This window comes from Hyaena hyaena, unplaced genomic scaffold (assembly GCF_003009895.1).
Source record: "Hyaena hyaena isolate Hyena2069 unplaced genomic scaffold, ASM300989v1 scaffold_395, whole genome shotgun sequence".
NCBI classification, from domain to species: Eukaryota; Metazoa; Chordata; class Mammalia; order Carnivora; family Hyaenidae; genus Hyaena; species Hyaena hyaena.
Window position 1 is genome coordinate 1,464,383 of NW_024081029.1, and position 16,850 is coordinate 1,481,232.

General features: G+C 37.6%; 1 protein-coding gene across 3 annotated transcripts in view; it reads left to right on the forward strand.

The window, feature by feature from the left end:
* Nucleotides 1-16,850, forward strand: part of SLC4A4 (solute carrier family 4 member 4) — a 299,108-nt gene that overhangs the window by 208,847 nt on the left and 73,411 nt on the right. For all 3 annotated transcript variants that reach the window (XM_039251771.1, XM_039251773.1, XM_039251772.1), the window contains 2 exons: nt 1,049-1,182; nt 8,265-8,536. In XM_039251771.1, the coding sequence (XP_039107702.1) occupies nt 1,049-1,182; nt 8,265-8,536 (406 nt within the window). The remainder of the gene's footprint in view (nt 1-1,048; nt 1,183-8,264; nt 8,537-16,850) is intronic.

A 16,850-nucleotide genomic window follows, 5' to 3' on the forward strand; every position in this document is an offset into this window, starting at 1 on the left:
GTTATAGATTATGTTTATTTACTCATTTGAAAAATGTTTATCTTACAATGTTTATGGTTTAGATGTATACTCCTACATATGATTAAAGGGTCTCTGTCACCTTTTTATATTTAAAATATAATACTATTTCAAATTTAGATCCTATTGAAAATAAACAAGTGCTTTTCTAACTAAAATTTGGACTATGAGAAATAGAGGAAATGAGCTAGTTTGCCATCACCTGAGGCATTGGTCCCAAATGACATTATTAAGAAAGTTAGGATAATCTTATAAGTCAGTGATACTTGATGGTTCATCTTTCTTTGTTCTTAGACTAAAGGAAAACAATGGGTTGGGTTTCCAGAGATATAAGTACAGGGAAGTGTGGCCATAAAGATTTAGTTATTCATGTCCCTCCACATGCATTTCCTCTAAAATAAATTAAAGCTCTTCTATAAATTTACATTAGATGAGGAATATATAATAAGATTTTTTTTCTTTATTTTTTTGGAATTGGTGTGTTAGAGATTGCAGGATGAAGGGAAATAGCTCTTTGTGTCTTCTTTTCTCCCCTCTCAGATCTTTCCTTTAAAAAAAATAGTCTTTGTGCATAAAATGTAACTACTTGTAAGTACTTGCTAGGTGCAGGGTGAGATCAGGCTGAAGCAAACACTGAAGTTAACCACAGAGAGAAAAACATCACCCAAAGTACTAAATCACTTCTGCCCACTTGGTGGGATTACATAATGTGGTTTTCCATACAGAAGCTTCAATTAGTATTTTTAGAATGGATCAGAGTCACCTTTTGCCTTCTGTAGTCAACCACCAGTCATTATAGTTACTGTAGTTTTTTTGGAGCAAGTCAGCCCTTGCAGTAGGGAGGGGTGACTAAATCATATGTGAAATAAACGGTGATATTCATACTGGTAAGAATCTCAGTCCTTTGCGTCTGTTTGCTATGTTTGGTATGGCCCTTGTAATAGCATATCCGTGTGCTTAATTTCCCTAGAGGCATCATGGGAGGAAGAAAGGTGCGTTTCTTCTAACAGCTCTCTTCTCTCTCTATCAGGGCGTGTTGGAGAGCTTCCTGGGCACAGCTGTCTCTGGGGCCATCTTTTGCCTGTTTGCAGGTCAACCACTGACGATTTTGAGCAGCACAGGACCTGTTCTTGTCTTTGAGAGGCTTCTATTCAATTTCAGCAAGTATGTATATACATATCTAGTTATAAATTAGGATAAATTCTAGAACACAGTCTAGATACAGCACAGAATAGTAATTAGGTAGAACAGAATATGGGAATTTAAAGATTTGGCGGCTGAAAAGCCCTTGGAGATTGGGTAGTCCAACACTCATTTTACATTTGATTCAGCTGAGGCCCATATGTTGTACTATCTACTTGCCCTCACCATTCTTCTCTGTCCTAGTCCTGCTTTATGCCGTGGGGGCTGATCCATGTGGACTACAACACTGGGTCTCCTTTGCCCTCTGGCTTCTTGTTGGGTTTGACTAGTGCACCAGTAGGAGAGGAGGGAGGTCAGGGTGTGTGTATACCTCCCTGTACCTCACAGTCCCTGTTTTAACACTGCAGTCTCACAGTGGCTTGTCTCTTGAATAGAGCCTCTGTAAGGTGGCCCCACTGGCCTGGCTCTCGCCTTCACTAGGCTCTGGGAACTCCATTCCTTCCTCGGCCTTTTGAAGCCAGGAGATAAAAATGGCTCCCTGATGTTTCTAGTTCCTGAGTACTTTGCCATTATTTGTTACTCACACATCTGTAAATAGCCTATTTATTAAGTTTTCCTCACAATCCCATTTGAGAATGTCTTCTGTTTCCTGTCATGATCCTGGCCTATAAGACATGAAATGCCTTGCTCAAGGTCACATGGCTCGTTAATGAGAGACTAGTTGTTCTAGAGATCCACTGCTCCTAACCCTGGCTCCAGTGTTCTTAACTAAAGATACATTTCAAGAGCTGGCTTAGTAATAGCATTTGTTGAGTATTGATCACATACCAAATATTATCCTAAGTGCATTCCATGGGCTCCCTCATTTGATTCCTGTAGCAGTATAATGAGGTAGGGCCCATACCTGTATTATTATTTTTATTTTTATTTTTAAATGTTTATTTATTTTTGAGAGGGGTTGGGGAGAGAGAATCCCAAGCAATCCCCATCCCATGCTCAGTGCAGAGCCCGAGTGGGGCCTTGGTCTCAGAACCGTGAGATCATGATCTGAGCCAAAATCAAGAGTTAGGTGCTTAACCAAATGAGCCACCCAGGTGCCCTCATACCTTGTTTTATAGATGAGAAAACAGGCAGAGAGAGGTAAGTGCCTTGCTGTAGGCTCCGTTACCAGTTGTTGGTGGGACTGGGATTTGAATTCCTACTTTCTGATTCTGGAGACTATGCCTCTTACGGAATTACTATACACTCCTAATGGACGTAACAATTGTGATATCATATTTTCTTTTAGAATTCGAAGGATCATTTTAAGAAGGAGAAAATCAAGTTAAGCGAATTATCCACGTGGCCACATAAGCACACAAATAGCTTCAAAATCAAATTGGGTATTCTGGCCTCTTTTCTAATGAACTTGATACCTTTCAGAGAGAATTGCCTTTCCCAGCAGATCTCAATCCTTAGGCAGATGGCAGAATTTCTTATGACTTGCTGGCACTCCTTGTTGGAATTTTCATATTCTTATATTGTTATACATTTTTAAGATTTCCTTGTTGGAAATTTTGTTACCACATGATACCTCATGGACTCAAGGGCTGATAGAATAGCCTTTGAAACTGTGTTACCATGTGTTACCATCAAAACTGATCACAAGCTAGAGGAGGCAATGAGAATTTAAAACTAGTGTTTTGAAAACTGGGTTGAGAACATCAGCGAGGTCTTATGAGAATTTAAAGTGATAATGTGAGTTTTCTGTAGCTCATCACTACAGATCCCTCCTCCATCATAATTCTCAGAAGGACACTGGAAAGAATTTCTGTTCATGTCAGTTTATAGAAAGTCAAATCATTTTTATATGTTTAAGAAAACATTGTGTGAGAAAAGAAAGCCTTTGTGGGAAGATCAAACAAGCGTGTACTATAAACAGGAACAAACATGTGCAACCTTTGCAGAAAGATTTATTGGATGCAATGTGATCAGAGCCTTAATATACAGATAATGTTTGCATCCCAGTTTACTTTAGATAATTGTAGGATAGAGATTATTTCCTTTCACTAAGCAAGTTCCTTTCTCACTTTTCTTTCTGTTTCATCATAATTGGTAATGTAAACATAGTTCCAAGTAATTTATTTGAAAACAGTTATAAAGCAACAAGAAACATTTGAGAAACTGTGCTTTAAATTCATCACTGAGTAGCATGTGGTGCTTTGAGGCACACGGTGTCATTTTGTTCACAATGCTGTATCATTGGCTTCTGTGTTTTAACAACAGTACTAATATTTTGTCTAGATGCAGAGTATTTGTGTAGATCACTGTTTCTCAAAGTGTGTTTCCTCAATTACTAGTCCCATTTAGACGTTTCATAGAAAAAAGCCTCTGTGATCCCCATCAATCTGACAAATGCTGTATATTTTACCTCCCTCTTTGTAACTCACTTTACATTCAGCTTACTAAGGGATCTGAGAAGTCCTTTAGTAAAGAAACTGCTTTAGTCTGTCTTGCCCAGATTTCCCCCCAAAATATGTTATGTTTTTTTGAGAAGTAGGTAAACTTTGTTTTGTGGCTTTAGTAGACTCAAGCATGACTCTACATAATCCACAGATTTCCCTCTGATGTGGAGGACAGGTTTTAATATCTGTCCTACGTACTGGAGAATCATAATGGAATATGAAAGATGTGCTGTCACCTTTTAAAATTAGTAACAGAATGAAAGAAAGAGCCTACAACTGTCCAAATGACAATTGTAGCTTTTCACCCTAATTCTGCAATCTCCTTTGCACTGTTTTTACACATTGTAAACCAGTGACAGAGAATTAGACACCTTTTCTTTATCTTGCGTGACAACTCTGAAAGTTTTTTAAAAATTTCTTTAATGTCTGTTTATTTTTGAGAGGGAGAGAGAGAGCATGAGTGGGGGAAGGGCAAAGAAAGAGGGAGACACAGAATATGAAGCAGGTTCCAGGCTCTGAGCTGTCAGCACAGAGCCCCACGTAGGACTTGAACCCACGGATCTGTGAAATCATGACCTGATCTGAAGTCAGATCCTTAACTGACTGAGCCACCAGGCACTCCTGAAAGTTTTAACACTATGTTCTAAGCCATGCAGAAACCTCCTAATTAAAGTTGGATTTTAGCCTGTATAATTGCATTTAGTCATTCAATAATTTTTTCCTTCTATTCTTTGAATAATTACTTAGAGGCCTTCAAAAGATTATTTTCTTCTGTTGTTATTGGATTTATTCATATCGTTTAGGGAGTTTACATTTGTCAGTGACTTGAACATTAATTTCTATAGCATGCTTCTGATGAGTTCTTCTGTTTGTCTATACCTTGGTTTTATGCTACTCAGAAACTATAACTCAAAATATCTGGGAACACTGTGGTATCATAAGGATATAAACCCATTTTCTCATTCGAATTCACCATAGTTTCTTTGGTTTCTACTATCATTTACTGTTACTTTTTATAACTTAATTGCTATTTAAACTTGGCACTAAAGGGACTCATAGTCTTATTGGATATAATATTGCCACTTTATTGTAGTCATTACTGTTGATCAATTTGTTTTAAAAAGTTTCTCATCTCTTATTCCTCTTTCTTCTTGCTGCTGTAAACATATCACTTTTATAATGAAGTGCCGTTGGTTTTAGTGATTTTATGTGGGCCCTTCTTATAGAGCTACTCTGGGAATATTTAAGTATTTTAGAGCAGCTATTTTGGTATATTGTTTGGATCCTAAGATTTAAGTTTATATAGGCATTTTTCTTTTGTGCTCAAACTGAGTGTTCCTAACCATTAGCTAGTTATTGGATTTGTTTCTCATCCTGTCCTATAAACATCAATTCTCTAAACAACCATTAGCATACTTAGAACAAATCAAGATTGCCCTGTCGTCTTGCTAGGGAAGCAAAACTAAGTAATTGTTTAAAACTTTTATTTTAGGAAAAAAGTTTGTTGGCTCAGAAGTAATGAAACTGTTTCTTAGCCCTGACTCTGAGACTTCATTCATTGTGTGATCATGTAAATTACCTCAGATTCCTAGAGTTTAGTTTTTCTATAGGCTACTTATCTCACAGAGACAAGTATAGGATTAAGCAGTGGGATTGCAGACCTAAGGGCAACTGTAAGGGAATGCAAAAGATGTCTTCAGAAAGATTCCAGGATTGGGGAGCCTGGGTGACTCGGTCAGTTAAGCGTCTGAGTTCAGCTCAGGTCATGATCTCACGGTTTGTGGGTTCAAACCCCACATCAAGCTCTGTGCTGACAGCTCAGAGCCTGGAGCCTCCTTCGGATTTTGTGTCTCCCTCTCTCTTTGCCCCTCCCCCACTTGCACTCTTTTTCTCTCTCTCAAAAATAAACATTAAAAATTTTTTTAAAAGAGAGAAGGATTCCAGGAAATCCATAGGAATAAATTTCTACCCAAGTATTAATTATCGCCTGCTTAGGTAATATATTCCAATTTAGGTGATTTGGTGAAAAGAGGGAAACAAAGGACAGTGATTTAAGGTCCGCCCTAAATACAACTCTGATAGGGGAATGATGGTATTATTTTGTAAAGGACGAATCCAAGCATGCAGAGATTTGGTTTCTGGTCCATCTCTGCCATTAAAACCTTGGCATTGGATAAACCTTAACTTCCTTTGGCCTTAGTGTCCTCATCTATAAAATGAGACATAGTTGACTAATTGGAATCTATATTAAGATTCTCCAGAGAAACAGGACCAATATAATAAAGAGATTTGTTATAAGGAGCTGGCTCACATGACTATAGAGACCAGCAAGTCCAAAATCTGTGGGTTGGGCTAGCAGGCTGGAGACCCAGGAGAGCTGATGTTTCAAAGACTATCTGCTGTAGAAACAGAAAAAGCCATGTTCAAGATCAAGTCCAAAGGCTTGGAGAATTTTTTCTTGCCTGGGGTTGGCAGGTATTTTGCTCTATTCAGTTGAAGGACTTGATTAGATGAATTTCACCCACATTATAGAAAGCAATCTGCTTTATTCAAAGCCTAGCAATTTAAAAAAAAATTTTTTTACATTTATTTATTTTTAAGAGACAGAGTGAGAGAGTGTGTGATGCGAGGAGGGGCAGAGAGAGAAGGAGACACAGAATCCAAAGCAGCTCCAGGCTCTGAGCAAACCTTTAGCACAGAGCCTGACGTAGGGCTCGAACCCACGAACTGTGAAATCATGACCTGAGCCAAAGTTGGACACTTAACCGACTGAGCCACTCACGCACCCGCCTAACAATTTAAATGTTAATTTCTTTGCACTCATTCTTATAGAGATATCGAGAATAACGTTTGGCCAAATATCTGGGTACCACATGATCCAGCCAAGTTGATGCATAAAATTAACCATCACAGTATCTAAGGAATTTTTAATTCTAATATTCTATGAAATTTTCACTCAGGATCTCCTGGCTCTCTGTGAGAATGCTTAGGTCATGTCAGTAACTGTCTTCTTCAAAGCCATAGGCATGCCCTTATTCATCTGGCAGACTTTCATTGGAAACCTTTTATATGCCAGCCATTGTGTTAGAGAATTTGAATTTTATTCTATGAGCAGTGTGAAGCCATCAAAAAGTTTTAAAAGGAGGTAGGGAGGATCTGATTTACATTTAAAAAGATCATTTTGGCTATAATGTGGAAAGTGGCTTAGAGCAGGACAAACATGGATATCAGTAAGGACTTAAAATCAAGCAAAGACTTCTTGGTGGCTCAAACTAGATTAGTCATGGTGAAGGTGTTGATACCATGCCTTCAGGAAAATATTAAAACACATCTGTAAAAACTACTTGTTTAAAATCAAGGCTATAGAGTCTCAAGTGTGCATGATCCTCAATTTATTTCTTTTTCTCGTAGAAGAAATAGGACAACTACTGTTTGCTTTTTCATCATAAATGATGAGAAAAAGGGGCTCCTGGGTGGCTCAGTTGGTTGAACATCTGACTTTGGCCCACGTTATGATCTCACAGTTTGTGAATTCAAACCCTGTATCGGGCTCTGTGCTGACAGCTCAGAGCCTGGAACCTGCTTTGGAGTCTGTGTCTCCCCCTCTCTCTCTATCTCTCCCTCCCCTGCTTGTGCTCTCTTTCTCTCTCTCAAAAGTAAGTAAATGAGCATTAAAAAATTTAAAAAACAATGATGAGAAAAATACTGTAAAGTAATCTTAACACAATTTTAAAAGAATTAACATGAAATGGTAAAATGTCAGCACTTGGCCCATATTTTTCTAAATGTGAGCTAATTTACTTATAAGAAATAGAATACTCTGGTTTCTCTTCAGATCGCATAAATCTTTCACCTTTTACTTATAAGAAATAGAAAGGGCTTTGAAAAACATTGGCCTCCTTTGATGGAGGCACAGCCTATTCTAAGCTGCCTTGGGACAGGAACAGACCAAAAACAAACAAGGTGGTCACAAGGTGCTTTACACACAACTTCAGCAGAAGGATACCATGTCTGTGAAGAAGCTTCACAAGAAGGGGTTTCATCTGGCTGTTACATGGGAAGACAGCCTGTCTTGATCCGAGTAGAGTGTAATTATCCTATTTATCCTTAAATACCTGGAATTTTTTCTACAACCCCCAGCCAGAGTTAGTTATTCCTCTGTGGCACTCTGTGGGAACCTTTAGATATCATTTACTGTTTTCTGGTGTGATTATGTTTGCCAGTTTGGCTTGCTCCATAGATGGCTATGATGTGGGGACAGAGAATATATTTATCTTAGTGTCTTCTTTAACCAGTGAAGCTCACAAACATTAATTGAGTGCATACTGGGTGATACTTTCAAATTGTTTGCTTTCTAAACTCCATGAAGGCAGGGATCATATTGTTTGAATGAGAAAATTGAGTTATATACATGCAAATGGTATGACTACTTTTGATGTGCCGTACTTAAACTTTCTGGATAATTTCTTTACTAATATCACTAGACTAAATCCTTAGACTTAGTATTTTTCTGGTTAAAATCAGGAATGAGATTTATATTTAGTGGCTAAAAGTCACCCTGTATTTTTAGGAATCATTCTGCTGTCATTGGGTAGTTTTATGTTACTCTTTGTATTCCGTGGAGGAGGAGTCTAAAATACCTCTCTTTCTTATTTCCAGGGATCATAATTTTGACTATCTGGAGTTTCGCCTTTGGATTGGCCTGTGGTCAGCCTTCCTGTGTCTCATTTTGGTAGCCACAGATGCCAGCTTCTTGGTTCAGTACTTCACTCGCTTCACAGAAGAGGGCTTCTCTTCTCTGATTAGCTTCATCTTTATCTACGATGCTTTCAAGAAGATGATCAAGCTAGCTGACTACTACCCCATCAACTCCAACTTCAAAGTGGGCTACAATACTCAGTTTTCCTGTGCCTGTGTGCCTCCTGACCCTGGTGAGGACACCATGCTTAGTGTTGGTACTTACCCTGTGTTTGGAGGAAGATATAGGCTCTATACACACAAGCTTTCAGCATGATATCATGATTGTCAGGAAAAGTTTTATTTTTTCTGAAAAACCCTCCTGCTAGATTTGAAGTCTTATTACCCGAGGTATTTTAGCCATGTGGTTCAATCAAGAAGCGAACCCAGAAGCTGAAAAGAACTCAACTTTTAAATTAACTCAAATTGCAGTATTTGCAAGGAAAGTTAGTGTACATTATTCTTGATTTTATCTCATAGTTGAGGAAACCAGATACAAATATTAACAGATATAAGGACCAGACAAACCCAGTCCTCTGAACTTCTGTCCCATATTTTGCTGTCTCCTTATTGCCATACTAATCTCTTCCTAAAGTAAACTCTAAAGATTATTTTAAGCTTATAGAAGAAACAAGACACTATTAACTTTATAGAATTTGAAGCATGAAATTGAAAAAGAAGTTTAGACTAGAGTCACTTAGCGGTTAAGTAGAGCCTTGTAGTTTCTCTGTGCTAGACAATGTAAATAAGAAAGGAATAGAAGAAATGAGAGAATGAAAAGAAGAGCATTAATGCTCTCAGGGAAGATTTATGTCCTAGAATTAGGAAAGATGTAAAAGTAAAAAGTAAGTTCCAGGTAAGGAATATGATTCTATACACCCTCACACTTTAATATCCATCTAGCTAAACCTGGGTTAGCATCAGTACTTTTTCCCAAAAAGGCATTCTATTTGGTCTTCGGATTTTTTTTAGGGTAATTCATTATCATTTTATGATATGGAAGGCATTTGAGAGAAGGAGTTCACTTTGGGGAAGGTTGTTTTATATCTGCTCTGGGAGAATTGAGGGGTAGACATTTGTGTCAGATAATTAAGCGGTAATAGTGTTAGTTACCCCTGGTCATGCAATTAGCTACAAATCATTGTCCCTTAGAATAAAAACGGATACACATTCCATACTTTCTGACTAAGGTCTTGTAGGAGTACAGCAGTGTGTCAGGGGCTGTGTAAGCCTGAGCACAAATGTAGGGCACATTCATGCAATATGCACTTTTGCATATAGATTCTGAAGGAAAACCATTTCATGTTTACAGTAAAAACAAACATGGCTGTATCATAGACTAGAATGCTGATGTCAGGCCGTGTTAGATTGCCCTCAGATATTTCGGTGCCATATTTGCAATCTTCTCTGCCACTTTGGTGGGGAAGCCTTAGAAGACCTGTATGCATCTTGAGTGACGAGTGACAAGAGAACAGTATCTCCCTAGAGTTGGGTCGCTCAGTAACACTGATGAAAAGATAGGTCATTGTTGGGCTTTGCACTCATGGATTCTTTTGTCTTATTTAAGGACAAGCAACACACGTTGAAATAAAGCGCATGCTTAAAAGCAAAGCAGAGACAGGTATGAAGTGAAAATGTAAGGATTCAGGCAACATGAATGACGTATAGTTACAAAAGCTTTTTATTGTTAAAATATATACTGATTACAGGTATTTCATAACTTAAAAACTGCTTGGAAAAGACTAGGTACTCAATATATGATAGATGCAATTATTAGGATCAATTAGATGTGCTTGAAACACAGATGTTACCATTACACAATCATGTAGAACTTTTCCTAAATAAGAGGGCGGTAACCATCCATCGTGTACTTTCAGGGAAAGCCCAGATTATGCATATTCAAAATAATGGCTCACAGACATATTTAATTGTGGGATTTTGAACTTTCCATTTCATTTATTTCTATCTTTATGTATTTATGTGTAAATATTTCCTTATGAAAAAAGTGTGTAATCTGACTTCATAGGCAAGTCTAAGTAGACATATAGTGAATTTTCTAAAGGAAAAATAATACGCCTCAGTTGTTGGAGGTTTGAGGTATTCATAAAGCCAACTGAGGGCTTTGTCAGCACACCTGTCGCAAGAAGATCTACTTACCTGAGGCTAATGGAAACTGGTACTCATTTTAATTGGATATTGGCAGAGATCGTAATATAGAGCCAAGGAAGACATATTTGAATGTTAATTGTGAAAAATACATGAATGTTTTACATGTAATTTTCCTTCCTAGGCAGATCATTGTTTTCTTGAAAAAGTCATCGGGAAGCTTGAAACCTGCATAGCAAGTACTAGCTGAAGTGGAGATAAATAGCTTTTCCTTTGACCTCTTTCCCCAGCTTGTATAGAAAGTCTGTCCTGTCGAGTGAGGCGTGGTCTTGGAAGGACTCTGACAATTTCCACTGTGTCCAAGTGGGACCAGTAATGAAGTGCAGCAGGGCTTTGAAGTCAGAATATCTAGTATTTACATCGCAGCTTGGCTAATGCCCTATGTGTAACTTTGGGCAAGTTCCTTTTCCAGGGTACCTTTGCATCATCTTCCTCACTGGTAGAAAGGGGTTAATAATAGCACCTACCTTATAGAATTATTATATTGTATAGAAAAACTGAGGTATTTCAGACAAAGTACTTCAGACAGTTTCTGATATGTAATAAGTAATTGCTAACTGACATAATTACTGCTGTTATTATTTATTAAAATTTAAGGTTTGTAGGTATGAATGGTAGAACAAACAGACCGGTCTTCATCATCCTCCCTTCTAAGCCAACACTTTTGGGCACTTGGCTTATTTTGTGACAAGACTGTCGATCGCATCCCATATTTTTAGAGTTGTCAGGGTGAAAGGTGCTCAGGAAGGGTATGAACATGAATGTGAGTGGTTACCTTAAACTATGGAAATAAAATCTGTTTCTGGTTGGGAAAAAGACATGGATATCTCCGTTTTCATGACAAACCCCTTAAGGTTTGAGATTGTGTGTTTCCCTCCTCATAATCTTAATACTTTTTGATATAAAAGTATATACCACCATCAAGTTAGTACTTCATGATAGCAAGCTGAAAAATGATAGTTATCGAATAATACAGTTGCATGTACAGCTAGAGTAGGTATTCTAAAAACAACAAAAGCCTGGCCTTTCATCGCAACATGCACTCCTAGTAAAAGAATTCAGTCAATGAGTCAAAAATATTTAAACTGGCGGATGACTTGTTTTTCAACACTGGGACTGTATGTAACCGTGAACCAGCAACTCCACAGATGGAGACATGAGCCTGCAAACTGAGAAGTGATTATACAGGAAAGGAAATAGGGGTCACATGAAAACTCGATTCACGGCCACAATAAGACTGGGAGTTTTTTTGTGCTTTGTGAAGACAACTCTTCCTCCTCTTTTCCTTCCTTATCTGTCCTGTTCTCACTTGCTTTCATAAATTTTCATCACCTCTTGAGTTTCCTTTTCTTCATGCGTCTTTCTCTCCCTTCCTTTCACCCCATCTATTTGTTGCTCAGGGGCCAAAGTTCTATACCTACTGAGAGTCTCATTTACTGAAGAACTAAGGAAGCCTACTTGCAAAAACTAAAAGGAAAATTAGCCATGTGGTTTGACACAGCAGTTAGGGTGGATACATGGGTTTTGTGCTAAAATTTCCCTTTCTTAGAAATAGAGTTGCTATTAACTGACGGAGAGGTAATGGAGGTTATATTCTCCACTGTGCCTTGATGCTTACTTGGCAGAGATGTATAAGAAAGATGACTCAGTTCAGAAGCCGACAGTGCAAGCTAAAAAAATATCCCATTGAAGGACAGTTCACAGTATTACTTTTCATCACCAGCATCCCAATTTGGAAAACTGTTAGTGTGATAAAGTGTAAAGAGAATGTGCTTTGGAGTAAAGGAAAGTGAGCGTGATTGAGGTCTAACCAGCAGTGTGACCGTGGGCTAGGCTAATTACCTAATTTCTTTGCTTTTCATAATCTGTATGTTGGGTTAGTAATTGTATCCTTTCTTAGAAGTTACCATATGAATTAAATGAAATGGTATATGTAACATTGTTTGCCACGTAATAGACACTGCATAAAAATTTGTTCTTTGTCTTATCTCTTCTTTTTCCACAAAAGATGCCTCGGCCAGTTTAATCTTTTAGTTGTATTCTTTTAATGGGGTTCAAACATTTAATTTTCCTTGCAACTTTTCTAATGGAAGATATTAATTGGGTTTTTACCGGAAGCCTACCCTGCTCAAATTAACAACTAATGTGCTGTTGTAGATAAATATGAAACATTGGAGCCATATTTAAAGAAAAAAATGTTAAGGAATTCAGTACATAGTAGTTAGACCATTTAATATTATTCCGTTGGATCTCAAGTCTACAGAAATGTTGTATACTGTATATAATCATGGAGAAGAATGCTAGAAGGTCCTTTTTCCTTCCCTGAAAGGAAATGTTCAGTTCTTTAAATTGGTCTAATTCAAAAACAAATGATAGAATTTTGTAAACAGGGAATAAGACACGAGCTTTCCTCTTTCTTTTCCCCATCTCCTTTCCTTCCTTCTCTTGCCCTTTTATTCCTTCCCTTTCTGCTATCAACAAAAATTTATAGAAGGTCTATTTCATTGCTTTTTAAGAATTGTGCTACCTCACTGAAGTAGACTACACAACACACACACACATCACATACACCTGTGCACTATACAACACACATACACACCCTGTACACCACACTGCACACACCTATACACCATACCACACACACACACCTATATGCTACACACACACACACACCACACCACACACTTGATCTCGCATACACATCTGTACGCAACACTGCATGCACACCACACCACACACACATCTATACACCATATACATGCACACATCACACACACCTGTACATCACACACCACACACATACACACACACCACGTATACACTGTCCACACACATGCACACATATACTCACATTGCTTTTTATAAAATGTGTTGTTTTTAAAATAGTGTTAGTTACTGTTTGAATGAGGTCAGATTTTCATTTGACTTATACTCTAAAAATACATTTTCACTTAAGTACCTGTGTTCATTTGCCTAATGTGTCAAGGTTACAATCACTCTACACTCAAGGGCATATTAATATTTTAGAAAGGGTCAAAATAAAATTTCTAACCAAGTATGGTTTTGTATCTGGAGGGGAAAGAAGCCTTGCTAAAAATGACAAACAAATTAGAGAAGTAAGAAAATTTGCCTCAAGGGAATATATACTATACTTTATTGTTAACAGAAGGGATATATTTTATTGATTCATTGTTGACTGTTCCAGGGAGAATGTGCTTAATAATGGATGAATGATTAAGAGGAATAAATACTTTCTCAAGCACTGAGACATTATGGTCTATAGTATCTCTAGTAAAAAATGGCTTTTTCCCTGATGTGAAACTGTAAGACTAAGTCAAGGGATTGAAAGTAGCCGTGGCTTCTGTTTCTTTTTTTTTTTTTTTAAGTTTATTTATTTATTTTGAGAGAGACAGAGATAGCCAAGGAGGGGAGGGGCAGAGAGAGAGGGAGAGAGAGAATTACAGGCAGGCTCCACACTGTCAGCCCGACTCCAATGCGGGGCTCGAACTCATGAAATCATGAGATCGTGACCTGAGCTGAAACCGAGATGGATGTTTAGCCAACTGAGCCAGGCACCCCTGTCTTCCATTTCTACACCTTTGTTTTATTCACAACATGAGGAGGCCTCCAAATGCTCCAAAATGGTTGTCACTAGAGTAGAATTTCATTACCATTTCTTTCTATATAATTTTTCTATTATCTTAATAAATGCTATGCACCAATATGTTACAACCATTAAAAGGAACTGCTGGATTGTGTCTCCTGTGGTCCCATATTATAGTCGATATGTGTTTCATAATTAGAAAGCCCATTAAAAGAAAATTAGGAAATAAAAGATAATCCTAATGTATCTTCCACGACCTGCATCATATTCTATGCAGCTTTATTTTTATTATGTATCATTCCCTTTTTGGATTATAAAGTAGGTTTAAATCAGAGACTAATGGTTAAACAGGAGGTGCTAGGCCTTCTGGTATAGGACTGTTCAGGCTTTGCATTTGCAAGGATATTTTACCAGCACAACTGATATTTTAGCATTTATGGCACTATGGTCTTTTGAGAAAACCATAGAAATTTGAAACATCCATCATTTTAGCTTCCTTTTAGTCTCATAGCCTAGTATTTTAGCAGTTTCTGTATAACAGTTGCAAGACTCAGAAAAGGGGAAGCAGTGAATTTGGATAATCACAGATCTGTATAATTCATTAGCTGTGGGTTCATATGAAACACAAATTTAGAAACATAGCCTGTAGTAATGTCCACACACATCTGAAATGTAGTGATGAGTGAGTATGGAAGAGAAATTTTTTGTATATGAAAATAGTGGCTAAATATGTCCCACTTAATAGCAGATAGTAGCTCAGCTCTTTAACTTTCAATGTGGTGTCATAGGTGAACATGTGAAAAAGTGTCCACTGATTAGAGTGTGTCGTAACTTGAACTTGTCTAGTTATAGTGAAAACCTCAAGCATGAGGCTTGGTAAAAATACTTAGGAAAATGAAGAGGATAATAACAAAACATGATGAGGATTTTCTATTAATTTTATTTGTTTTAAAGCTCAAGACTGAGATGGTGGGAGGTGATTTCCCTAAGAGCTATTTCTCCTAAAGTTTTCCTCATTCACCTTGTCATCCCTCTAAAAGCCGTTTTTGCCCTTTTATTGATCTAGGCATTTAAAGCATAAATATTTGATTTTAGTAAGAGGCGTTCATGTGCTGAAATTATCCAGGGCCCTTATTATGACATGACCTCGCAGGCAAGAAGCTTATTCTGTTTTATTCTGTATCTGTTTTCCAGTTACTCGGTTTCCTCAAGATGTTGCTTGAGTAAAATGGAGTAAAACATTAAAATTTTATTATTATAGAGAATACTCTTGAGTTTATTTCTTACTAAGAGCAAACTAACCAATTCTACATTACTCTAATCCTAAGAAGCTATGTTGAGGGTATAGATTCAGATTTGGCTAATATTTATTAAGCACCATCCAAGTGCCATACATTTTACTAAGGGATTTTAATAAACTATATTTCAATATATTATAATATTATAATATATATGTATTCAATCATCACAAACCTTGTAAGGTAGCAGACTCTTCTTCAGGGGTGAAATTTTGCTTTCTTCAGGTCATAAAACTGACAGTCACACTCGTAACCATCTATTTCAGTTTTACCTGCTATTGTGCTAACAATTTTGCCTACATTGTCTTATTTAATCTGCACAGTAATCTTATGAGGTAGATGGATTCAAATCCACCTTCACAAATGAGGGGCCTGTGGTCAAGAGTGTGTGGTGACTTCCTTAAGATTATGCGGTGAGCTGGTCTGGGGACAGTTTGCTCCAGAAGGTGCTGGAGCCAGAATTCTAGCCCAGTTTTCTTAGCATTTCTTTCTCTAACTTGTGACGTGGTAGTGCATGAAAGCAGACAGATCTGCCTCGGTGGCTGTTTCTGGCTCATAGATACCCGTCTAGCTTTTGTATATATTTCTGATGGTATAGTTGCTGCTAATGTGTAATGCAGAAGAGTTGTGAGGTAGTTCTAGAGCAAGGTACTGTAGGGTAAAGAAGGACAACTTTACAGGTGCAATTGGAATTTCTCATGCAGGAGGTATACTAACACTGACATGCGGATGTCACCTTTTTTTCCCCTGCTCACAGCTCCTATAAGTCTGATCTTTTGTAGACCTCTCATTAAACATACGGGGGAAAAGCCAGCTTAAGATAGAACACTCAAAACCACAGTTTTAAATGTCTGTTACTAATGACATTCATTCCCCTGTTCCAGAGGATCAGCTAGAATTTGATACACAGGAAGGAGGATCAAGAAGTGAAAATCCAAGGAACATAAAATGATCAACCTGTGAAAACTCCCTGAAACCAAGTATGGGACACAGACTGTCCCAGTGACAATTGGCTAATTCTAACTTAGCCAGCTTCCTAGGGCAAAGAGTTTCTTTGCTTCCTAAGCCATGGTGCTGAGCAAATAGTGAAGACACAAAGTGCAGTGTGTTTATGCTTTTCTATTTGATCTTTTCAGAATCCTAATTAAGGATATTATGAATTCTATATACATAGATCATTCTGCACTTGGTTGCCAAAATACTTGTACTGTATGTATCTGGATCCAAATGGTGAACAATGGCTCTCGTAGACCAAGCTCCCAATTGGAATTGATCATTCTCTCTTCTGTGAGTTTAAAGAAATTTACTTTTAGTCTTATGTATGGACTCTCCCATATTCTAATATGTATTTACGGAAGTGCTTGTTTACATATTTACATATTACATATCACATATTTACAAGTCCTTCTCTTGAAGCAGCTACATACTAAAATAAGTAGG